Source organism: Magnolia sinica, chromosome 3, assembly GCF_029962835.1.
Source record: "Magnolia sinica isolate HGM2019 chromosome 3, MsV1, whole genome shotgun sequence".
NCBI classification, from domain to species: domain Eukaryota; kingdom Viridiplantae; phylum Streptophyta; class Magnoliopsida; order Magnoliales; family Magnoliaceae; genus Magnolia; species Magnolia sinica.
In genome coordinates, this window is record NC_080575.1 from 76,159,759 (window position 1) to 76,172,245 (window position 12,487).

The 12,487-nt window shown below is 39.9% G+C and overlaps 1 protein-coding gene across 2 annotated transcripts in view; it reads left to right on the top strand.

The window, feature by feature from the left end:
- The first annotated feature begins 639 nt into the window (after positions 1 to 639).
- LOC131240032 (phospholipase A(1) LCAT3) overlaps positions 640 to 12,487 on the top strand; it is a 43,462-nt gene continuing 31,614 nt past the window's right edge. The window contains exon 1 of one of the 2 annotated variants that reach the window (XM_058238039.1): positions 640 to 1,049. In XM_058238039.1, the coding sequence (XP_058094022.1) occupies positions 824 to 1,049 (226 nt within the window). In that variant the 5' untranslated portion in view covers positions 640 to 823. The remainder of the gene's footprint in view (positions 1,050 to 12,487) is intronic. The other variant, XM_058238037.1, reaches the window with a different exon arrangement.

A 12,487-nucleotide genomic window follows, 5' to 3' on the forward strand; every position in this document is an offset into this window, starting at 1 on the left:
AATATCTTCCATTCGAGCAAAGGAGTGAGCAGCTTGGGTTGGCCCTAACGTGACGTTCAGGTGAAATCAACCCTAACCGTCAGATGTGTTACCCTATATTAGACCCATAGATAAAAAATTTCATCCCAATCTATAATTTAGGTGGACCACACAGTTGAAAATAATATATAAGGAAGCACACACCCTCCAAACATCTAGCTTAGTGTGATACACTTCAATTATGGATGGGTTTGAGTCAAATTTTAGTGGGAAATTTAGTTATTGGAGTTGATTACATCTAAGGGACCACACAATATCCACTTGGTTTAAAACGTTTGTTGCCTGAGGAAGTTTTTAATAGCAATTACTGCTGTTTCTTGAGGTGTGTGGTGTGGCCTACTTAAAGATTTAGATCTTTTCTAGTTTTCGGCTCATGCTTTAAAATAATCTAAATAAATTTATGGACGGGGTGTATTTAATAAAAATACATCAATGTGGGCCCCATGGTCAGGGATCTACCCATCTCGGCATATCCGGCGATCCACCTAAGCACGCCCAAGAAAAAGGTACCGTAATGTAAATTATATAATAATAGATAGTATTTTGTCAAATTTCTTTTCTATTATTTCAACACCTCTCTTCAGACTACAAGAGAATATACTCACCTAATAAACAGAATCAGCAGCAGCAGCAGCAGCAGCAGTTCAGCTACCATTCTCTCTCACCATTTTCTCTCATTTACTCACTTATTCATTTCTCTCTCTTCTCCATTCTTCCATCCATACTCTAATTTCCTTCACAGAGACCGCTATCTCCATCGCCATTGTGGACTCCTACCGGAGAGATGCTCGGCGGCGACTGCGGTCTCTTCCCCTGCTTCCGCCGCAGGAAGATCGACGATGGAGGATCCTCCGATCTCAATCCAGTCCTACTTGTGTCCGGCATTGGCGGCTCAATCCTCAACGCCAAGAACAAGAAGAACGGGTTCGAGATCCGGGCCTGGGTTCGGATCTTCTTAGCCAACCTCGAATTCAAGAAGTGCCTTTGGTCCAAGTATAATCCTAAAACAGGTTCCCTCTCTTTTCTTTCCTCCCCCCCTCCTTTTTCCGACCTCTCTTTGTAATTCCTCGGGTATTGGATTGGGTTGATGTGTTATGCCCAAAATTAAAGTATATCAGCAGCAGAATTTTGAAATAGATAGAGAATTTTAGAAGGGGAATCTGAGTTGTTAATAAGGAATTAGGTTAAGATTATCTAAGTTAAGCTAGTATCTATGTTAGTTATCAAATGCTTGGGGTCGTTTGGATGCCTGAAAAGTTTTAAGTTGTAAACACTTTATGCCTGAAAAGAGTTTCAGGTGTAAACTGTTTACATGTGATTCTATTTGGCTTTTAAGGGCCTGTTTGGATTGCGAATTACATCAGTAATGTGCTGTAAAAACAGCATCATTACGGTTTTACTATGATTGTTTAAGCATGCGATTCAGTGGTCAAATTACTGATGTATTAGGAGCCAGGGATTGTAATTTGTAATCATTACAATGTTATACTGCGTTGCAGTGGAAATCTCCTATTCAAACACAAATAAGTGGTAAATTGTTTACAGGTAAACAGATTTTGTGTTTGGCTAACTTTTATAGTGTTTACAATTTATGAAGTAGGCATTCACACCACATGGAGCATGGGGCAGTAAATCCTGCCAATCCTGCCAAAATTTGCAAATCACATAAAAATGGCTGAATTTTTTTGGGGCCCTAAGAGAGCATCAAAGCATGCACATATTAGGCGGATTGGATGTCCTGCACCATCACCGTGGGTCCCACACACGATCTGGAAGGTTTTTAATGGTGGGCATCCCATCCCAAATGTACCCTCTCATGTGGCCCATCTGATGATCAATTGGGCTGTTTTTTCAGGGCTGTAGGAGAGCGTCAAGGGACACACATGTTCGACAGATTGGATAGACTGTAAACATCACGGTGGCCCCACACTTCATGAGTGTGTATCAACCATTGTGTTCTATGATGTATACTGTCTCTTTAGTTGTAAAGACCTTACCTATAATATGAAACATGGCTTTTTTCCTAGAAAAAAATGGCTAGTTTACCTGTAAATGTTTACAACTTGTAAAAACTTTACAAGCAAAATTTGCCATCTAAACACTTGCCAGTAAAGTGTTTACCTATAACCCTTTTACATCATTTCTTCCACAACATTGCCAGTGCAAAAAAATGACATAAGCAGTCTAATGGTGGATGGAAAAAGAATCGAAGATAAGATTCAAATATGCTCATCAGTTGTACAATATTACTCGCGACTAATCTCTACTGATGGGTGAAGCAGACCTAAGTTAGAAAATTTGTAGTTTGAAAGCTTATCTAGTGCAGAAAGGGACTCCCTTGAGAAACCTGGGTTGATAGAAGAAATCAAAGTGGCTATTGACTCATTGGGTGGAGATAAGGCCCCGGGCCCAGATGGATACCTCATGGCTTTCTATCAAGTATTTTGGAAAATGCTTAAATGGGATGTGGTGGGCTTTACCAAAAGAGTTCTTTTAAAAAGGCAGGCTAACGGCAAGGATGGGGGTTGTCTTTTATTGCCCGTGTTCCGAAGAAAGGTATCGAGTCATTAAAAGATTTTCAGCCTATTAGCTTAATTCGCAGCCCCTATAAGATCGTGGCAAAAATTCTCACATCCAAATTTAGGGCAATTCTAACAGAAGTTGTATCTTAGAACCAAGGAGTTCTTGCAGGCAAACGGGCATATTTTGGATAGTGCACTTATGGTGTATGAATGTCTACACTTTAGAAATAGAAATGGCAAGATAGGAGTGGTGTGTAAACTAGACTCAGGATAACCCGCTTGCAATATGTAGATGATACAATATTATTTTGTGCTGAAAAGTTAGCAGAGGTGGATAATTTGAGGAAGATTTTGGGATTTTACGATGAGGTCTCTGAATTAAAAATATATGTCAGTAAGAGTAAGATGTTGGGCACTGGTTTATCTAAGGAGGAAGTACAAAAGTTTGCGCACGTTTTTGGATGTGGGATTTGGTCTTTCCCATCCTCTTACTTGGCCTTACCATTGTGTTTGGAGAAGCCGACAACTCATTTGTGGAGTAAGGTCGTTGAAAGATTTGATAGGCAGCTATCAAGATGGAAGAGTCGTCACTTGTCTATAGAAGGGCCAATCACACTCATCAAAGTTGCTCTCTCTAACCTTCCCGTCTATTTTATGTCATTTTTCCAATGTCCGAATTCGATTATGGACAAGTTAGAGAAACTAAGAGGTGGTTTCTTTTGAAAAGGGGCCAAAGAGAAGCACAAGTTTCACCTTCTCAAATGGGAAGAGGTATGCAAACTGATCTCTGAAGGAGATGCTGGTATTAGAGTATTAGAGTCGATGAATATGGCTTTGCTTAGGAAATGGCATTGGAGGTTTGGCTCAAAAGAGGGCAAGATGTGGAGAGAATTTATAGCTTCCAAATATGGTGTCCAGTCTGGGGGTGGGAATAAAGAAAATCCCGTGTAAATTGCAAATAACCAAAGGAAATAACAACCTCAAAAATCTAGTATTGAGAGGTTGATACAAACTTGGTTCTAAGGACAACCTGACACCAAAAACTAAAGGTTTATGGCAGGACAACCTTACTAGAACGTAGGTGAGTATTAAAAACTCAAACTGAAGAGGATATGAAAGAAATAGAAACAAATCTATTACAATATTCACCACAGAATGATGAAATGCAAATATTACAACATTCACATCCACAAATACATCCCACAATCTTAAATCACAAAAGATGAAGAAAATAAACCACAAATCCACCAAACACAGAATTATAGTGGTTCGCTTGTGTATACACCAACTGTTAAACAACAACCACACAACTATTCCACTCCTAATATCCTCACACAGTGGATATTAGCGTTCACTATGAAAATAGGTTTTTCAAGGTTCACTGAAAACCCTCACAATTGTGTCTTTCAAGTGGGCTTACACAATTTAAAAAACCCCACACTCTGAGTTTTCTAGATCACCTCAGACAAACCAAAACAAAGAGATTTTTCTGGCACAATCTCTATGAAACCAAAATAAAGAATTTACAAAGCTGTAAAATACCTAGATATTCTCCTTTTGATGCAGCCTGGAAGAACCAAATCGGAGTAGAAGTTCAATGTCCACACTCACTTATGAAATGGTTCTAGGTTCTAGATTGATTTTAAATTAAATCACATTGGGCTAGCTTGATTTGATTTTGATTCCAAGAAATGGGAATACTTCAATCCCTCTTTCAAATAAAATTGGAATGCAGAATACAAAATCAAATACAAAGAAAGCTAATTAAAGAGAATATATAATGAGCACTAAATAGCTTAAGAATATCACTAACTTATCTCTCAGAGTGGCGTATTGATTTTGCTTGAATTGAATATCAAACTTTGAAATTCGTGCTCTATTTATAATTGCAGAAATCGCACTCTCGACTGGTTTTGAGGTCGGCACGAATGGTCGTAGGATAAACAAACTTTTAAAATTTGGGCGCGATAAGATAAGGCCATTTCATGACTGGTCGTAGGGTCTGCTCAACCGATTGAGTGGCCTCCACGACCGGTCGAGTCATGTCCACGACTGGTCGTGTGGAACCCAATTTAGTTGCTGGACTTTGAGTCGAGCCTGCAAGACTGGTCAAGCACAGGTCGAGCAGTCTCCAGGACTGGTCGAGGCTTTAACAAAAATTTCCAAAAATCAGTAACAAACTTAGGACTGGTTGAGGAATTCTTGGACTGGTCGAGCCAGTACTAGGACTAGTCGAACATAGTCCAAGACTAGTCAAGAAACAGTCTATGCACTTATAAAATGATCCAATTTAAATTATGCATTCAAAATGACCTACCCTATGGTCAATCTAGGGTCATTCATACCTTATACATAATGTATGAACATTGAAACTTCTTTTCCTTCGGTTGATAGATAATCTTTGAAATTCACAAAGCTTGAGATCTTGACATATATAGAAGCTTGAACTTGAGACCTTTTGAGGCTTGAATTTGACTAACATTGAAGCTTGAGCTTGAGGTTCAAAGTATAGGAACTTTGTCTTGACTTGAAGCTTGAACTATGAATCTTGAAACATTGAATTTACACTTGATGTTGTACTCGAACATGAACATGTAATCTTGCATTTGAAGTTCTTGAAGTAAAGACCATTGTCCTTGCACTGTCTTGAATATATCGATGCGCTACACGAGACACAAATTCCAAGAGGTTTTGGTACTACAAAATTTGACAATTATAGGAGCTAGAAACCATAGTACTTACAAATAGCCCCTTTGTTTAAACTCAGGTTGACATTGTCTCTTGGAGATGGAAACTGGATTCGCTTTAGGAGGATCTTTTGTTGTGGAGATAGATCATTGGAGTCAGACTTTCCATCACTGGCAAATTTAGAACCATCAAAAAACATTACGGTTACTAATTGCTTCTAGTGTGGTGGCTAGAGTAGTGTGTGGTGCCCTCCATGCCGCGGGATCTTTTGTTGTGGAGATAGATCATTGGAGTCAGATTTTCCATCACTGGCAAATTTAGAGCCGTCGAAAAACATTACGGTTGCTAGTTGCTTCTTGTGTGGTGGGGAGAGCAATGTGTGGTGCCCTCCATGCCGCAGGGATCTAACAGAGGAAGAGGTGGCTGATTTTTGCTAAGCTATTGAAGTGGCTTCACAATCTTCAAGCATCCCCTATCTCCAAGGGTTCCTTGGTATGGAATGGTGGCCTGTCGGGGAAATTTTCAGTTCAGTCCTACAAGTAGATTCAGAAATCTTCAACCCTACTAGACAAGAATTCTTTCACAATTTTTGGTTCTATGGAGCTTCTCCTAAGGTGGCCACTTTTGTTTTCGTTGGTTGAAAGAAGAGAATCTTAACAATTGACAACCTCTAGAAAAGGGCTATGATCCTACCCAATATTTGTCTTATGTGTATGAACAGTGCAGAATTGATAGATCACCTTTTCGTTCATTGTTCCTTCATGAAGCGAGTGTGAACACTTTTTTTTTCTTTTTTTTTCCTTTTTTTTTCATATTTTGTTATGGAATGGGTCATGCCACAAGCAATCAAAGAGTTATGAAGGACTTGGCATAGTAGGTTTCTCTCTAAGGATGAGTCAGTGGGTTGGCGCCTGGTAATAATGGTAGTCTTATGGAATATGTGGTGTGAACGGAATAGGTGTTGCTTTCTTTATCAGCAAGGATCTTTGGAGGAGGTAGTTTGGAAATCCAAAAGAGATGTGTTAGATTGGATATCTGGGGTAAAAAATATAAATGTTGAAGTAGTGTCATCCTTGCTTGGATTGTAATTTCTCCTCTTGAGTCGTATTCTTTTCCTCTTTCTTTAGCGGCTTGTCAATAAAAGTTATATGTTATCATTCAAAAAAAGAAAAGAAAAAAAAAGAGGATTTTGTAGGAATCCAAGTGATGCCTTGCGGCGTGTGAGACATTTATGTGATGTGGACCATTCATTTGTTGGATCCTAGTTTGGATAGGTCATATGCAAAAATGACACCAATGAGTCAAATGATCTTAGCTACTAATTAGAGGAACTATAAAAATAAAGTCCAGTGATTTTTGACAATTGGTTTGGCATTTTCTAGCCACCCGATCATAGCCTTTAAAATTTGTCCATTCAGCAGCTAGGATTACTGATGCATGCCACATTTATGGTAGGCATAATAAATGAATGGTGTGCCACTTAATGAGATTGAGTACCATCCAAACACCTGCCTGTAAAGTGTTTACTTGTGACCCTTTTACAACTAAGGATTTTATGGGCATCCAAACAACCCTTTGTGGCATGTGACACGTTTATGTGATGTGGACCATTCATTTGTCGGGTCCTAGTGTGGATGGATTGTATGCAAAAATGACACCAGTCAGATGATCTTATCTACTGATTGGAGGAATCAAGTGATTTTTGACTATTTGTTCGACATTTTCTAGTAACCTGATTGTAGCCTTTAAAATTTATTCTATCAGAAGCTAGGATTACCTGACTGGTGTGATCTTTGGGGCATGCCACATCAATGGTAGGCATAATAAATGAATGGCCTGCATCTCATTTATGGGTGCCACTTAGTGAGATTGAGTGCTTGATAATGACATGTTTTAGTCTTTCCCTTTCAGATGCTATCTTTGTATAGCAACAAAAGAAAAAACCATTATTGCAATCCTTAATGCAAAAGAGGTGCACCAATACCTTTGTCCCACCATACCTATTATATACGACCATACCTATCATAGGAACAATGTTACTTAAAATATGAAGGACGCTTTCCATTCTGCATACAACGGATCCAGGTTGTGGGTCATTTGTGATCCAGATTGCTATTTTTAGCAACTCAAAACTATGGCTCTATATTCTTAGGCCCTTTTTGGTAGACGCCAAAAACTGAGTTGATCTCATTTTAGTTAACCGTACTTATCTCTGATACATAATGAGTTCCTGTTAACAGTGATTGTGTATTAGAGTTTAGAGGTCAAGCTCAAGGTCTTACCAAGGTATTCAATAATGGTTATGGTGGTTGTAATGGCTGTTACGGCCTTTACTCACTTTTTTTTTTTTTTGGAAAAACCTGTATCGGCCCTGTCACAGACTGTTACAGGGCTGTAATGGGCGTTACGGGCCATTTTTTCTGGAATAACCGTTATGGCCTCGCAACACGTAAGAGTGCCCACTGTTACTGTTACATAACTGTTTTTTAATACCTTGTGCCTTACTATTGATTAAGTTAATGCAAAATTATTTACAATGGAGAAATTTATACTCTTATTTATTTAGTTGTAACTTATAATGTGACATTGAGCACCTATAGTCTATAATAATAACATTCATCCTTTCATAAAGTTACAATATAAGTTCATATATGAAACTATATTGCATACAAAGTGTATGTATTGGAGTGACACACATGATCCTACCCCTAGCGTACCACGTATTGGATGAAGTAGCGTACCATGTAACCATTCCTGTACCACATACAAATGCCTCAAGTAATCTTGTGTGGAAACCATCATTGCCATTGATCAAAAGGATGCCCTTTGTATACTCTGTTAGGAAGGCTGCTTAAATAGCTTACGGGTCGTTTGGCACTATGGATTTGGGGGGATTTCAAATCCCTTGGTTGTTTGGCACTATAAAGTAACTGGGGGTTTCAAATCCCCTCAAAGAAGGGATTTGAAATCCACTGTGAGAGCTTGGCTTACATCTAAAATCCTTTCAAGAGTTGCATGTGTAACATGTATGTCACCGAACTATTATTCTATTGGGCACATGGCCCACTAATGATGTCCCAAAACAATTAGATTATCAATTGCATCACTATAATTACTTTAATATGATGATCAGCATCGTCTAAACATTGTCCATGTAAATCAACAGTTCAAAATCATTGGTCAGTCACTTGGACATGATTTTTTGCTTGTGGCCCATCCGAGACTTGGAATTTCATCATGATGCAGGACGTGAGATTTTAAATATGATATGCAAGATTTTAGGCTTAGATCATATCAATTCAGAAACAATTATACAAATTCAACATCCCACATGAAAATTCAAACATTCAATTAAAGGGGAATCTATGCGGGTCTAGGCCTACACAGGCTAGGACTGGACCAATAAAAATTATAAGCCAAACGATCTCAAAGGGAAATAGAAATCAACCACTCATGCATAGCAAACAGTCCCTAATCCAAGGGATTCCCCAATCTCAATTCAAAGAACCCTAGGGTGAAAAAATGGCAAATAAATTAAGGATAATGCAAACTAAGGCTAGGGTTTAGAAAATATGAATGAAAAGAGGAAAACCTGACCCAGAGAAAGCTCCTGTGCGCAGATGGTGACTCGGGGCTGACGCACGTGTGCGGGTGGGCTGGCCGCACTTGTGATGGAAGCCCGCCTCCCCAAAGTGACACCTAGGCCTTGGTCGGCTAGGGGAGACCTCCAATCCCTCCAAGTTTGACGACGATCCGACGTAAGGTCGAGGCGTAGTGCTCCGCCGAAGTTTCAGCCCTCCTACAAGTCCAGATTCTAGAAATTGGCTGTAGGGAATGAATAGCTGCGAAAGCTGAAAAATTCAAAGCAAAATGATGATAGGAGATGAGATATATGGATGGGAGAGGGTGGGGACAGATGGGGATAGATGTGGCTTCGCACCACGGTAATTAGTCATTCGAAAAGGGAGGGCTTCGCACCCACTTTTGAATTTTTCCACAACTCACTAAGAGAGCAAAAAAATAAAGCAGGAATTTTTATTAAGCTTCAATGAATGAAAAGAACTACAGGGGTGCTTATTTATAAGGAAAACCCTATACCCCAAAAACTTGCACCATGTGCGCAACCTATTACTGGGCGATGAAGTAAACTAAAATAAAAATCAAACAAAGAAATCTAAAGCATTCACGATGTTCTAAATAATAACAATAAGCAAAACCTAAAATATGAAATCAATCCGACAAGTGGGTCACGATCATGAGATCTCATGATAGGCTTTTCTTGACTATCGGGTCCACCCTTTTGAACCAAAACTTCGTCTTTTATCTAGGAGGCCCTTCCTGGATGTCGTCATCGAGTCAGATCGATGGTCGGGCCCTCCTGCTTACGTACGTACGTAGGGGGGGTGGTGTGCGTACGCGTGTGCGCATGATGTCCCCATCAATTCTCCCCGATTGCGAAATTTCGCCACTGGCGAAATAAAACTCCTGAACTGATCCAAGATGTCAGGATCAAGTCTCTGAAGCTCCTCCTTAGTGAGCCACGTATTGTCTGAAGCTGGGCATGACTTCCATTTAACCAGGTACTTCTGAAACCCGCCGTCCGACGTGGATATTATCTGATGGTCTAGAATATCCTCTATTTCCTCTCTAGGTGTGGGAAGGGTAGGTATGTGAGGTAAAGGCTGAGAAAATGGGTCGAGAATGGTAGGTATGGGACGTAGTAGCTGGGAAGATGGGTTAGGACAGGTAAGTATGAGAGGTAGAGGCTGGGATAATGGGTCGGGACGGGTAGGTATGGGAGGTAGAGGTTGGAAAAATGGGTCGAGAGGGGTAGGTATGGGACGAATAGCTGAGAAGATGGGTCGGGACAGATAGGTATGGGAGGTAGAGGCTGGGAAAATAGGTCGGGAGGGGGTCATGGATCAAGAGAAAGGTTTGATGAATCAGGATGGTTAGGCGAAAGGCTGGACAATGCATTAATGGCCCCTTGAAATGTAACTAGATCCTCCACATTGAATGTGGAACTAATTCCCATGGAAGGTGGAAGATTTGCCACATACGCATTGAGACCGTTTCGTTTTATAATTTTGACGGGTCCAGCGCTATGCGCATGTAACTTACAAACGGCCCCCGGAGGATACCGCTCGGGCCTAATGCGGACCATCACAGAGTCCCTTACATTGAATTCCTTGAAACATTTATGCTGGTCTGCAGAAAATTTGTAATGTTTATTACTAGTAGTGATCTTCTGCCTGATTTCTTGATGCCATAAATGAATGTGATGCACGAAAGACTCTGCAGGCTCTGACGGCCTATGGGACAGTGACATAGGGACAAGATCAATAAGTTTCTCATGTTTATAATCAATAACGACTTCATAAGGATTGAGACCTGTGGATTTATCGACAGAACTATTAAACGCAAACTCGGCTGTACGTATTACGGTGTCCCATGTTTTGGTGTGCTATATATCCCTCCTAGGGGGAGACCAGGGTGTCCTATATCGGTTACGTATCGGCCGTAACGGTAATGGTGGGGTCCGTTACATGATACGAGGGCATAACAGGCGATGCCCTAATTTTGCTACCGTAACGGCCGTTACAGGCAAAACGGCTGTTACTGACCCGTAACGGCTGTTACGGGCCTTAAAAAATAGGGGGGAAAAAAAAAAGAAAAAAAAACTTACCTTTTTTTTTTCTTTTCTTCTTCTTCTTCTTCTTCTTCTTCTTCTCAGGAAGCTGCGGCCCTGCTGCAGCTGCGGCTGCGGCCGCGGTGGCCTCCTGTTGCTTCTTCTTCTTCTTCTCTCTCTCTCTCTCTCTCTCTCTCTCTCTCTCTCTCTCTCTCTCTTCTTTCCCTCTTTTTTCTTCTCTCTTCTTGCCCTCTTTTTTCTTTTGAAATCGGAAGCGGTTTGATTGGTGTAGTATAGTTGTTGTAGGTACGTGTCATGCTAAGACGAGCACTGACAATCCTTGAGCTTCGAGTTGTACGAACGGTTCAAAGGAGATCAAAGTTACATGGGCTCCACAGTGATGTATTTATTATATCTACACCGTTCATCTATTTTTAGAGATCATTTTAGAGCACCACCAAAAAAATGAATTATATCCAAAGATCGGCTGGACCACATCAAAAATAGCAACGGAGATAATGATTTTCACCGTTAAACAATTCGTAGGGCCCACCGTAACATTTATTTTCCATCCAATCTGTTCAAGCCTTAAGACGAGCTCGTCAAATGAATGGACTATTTAGATATAACACATGTCAGCTTGATCTAAAACTTTTGTAGCCCCCAATAAATTTTTAATGGTGAACTTTTAATTATTGTTGTTTCTTGTGGTGCAGTCCACCTGAGCTTTGGATGTACCTCATTTTAGGGCTCATGCCCTAAAATTATTTGGCAAAATGGATGGACGGTGTGGATATGACACAGTCATCACGGGTGGGGCCCAAAAAACTCTAACACGTGTGCCACACTTCACCTTTTGAGTCCCGCCTAATTCGGGCCCTTAAAAAATTGTACATGAGACATATTAACTTAAAATTTACCAATTAAATTATGGACTGTAATTGCTAACTCACAATGCCAAAATCAAATTGTTTGAATAGTTTTAATTGTTAATTTGTGGACTTTTATTTTTTAAAATAGGGCCTTTTGATTTTTTTCATGATTCACTATTCAATAAATGTCCACCAATTCATAAGTGGGATAATGGCAATAAATTGCATGAATTTGAGGCTAATTTAGGGCATAGATTGGTCCTCCAAGTCAGCCCCAAATTGGCAATGCCATCTACCTGAATTTAATTTCATTTTTTTAAAGTACTATTAGGAAAAATGATATCAAATTGTCAAGTATATAAATTAGATATTTAGAAAATTAAATATATGAATTTAGTAGTCAAATTCAGGTTACCTGGTTCAAAAATTAATCAGACAGTCCGATGCAACTTCTCACCAAAGAGTGGACCGTTACACCATCATAAACATGTTCCAATTTATAAATGAATGCATATTTGGAATGCTTAGAATATTCCGGATTTAATCCATATTTTTTCATATTTTTTTGGCAAAAAAAAAAAAAAAATTTGCACCGTTACGGGCCGTTACGCCCCCGTGTCCGTGTCGATTTCGGAGGGCACCGTTATGCCAACTGATACCGATACGGGATACCTTGGGGGAGACTCATCCGGTAGATCATCAAGAAAGACATCATGAAACTCATCCACTATCGGAAT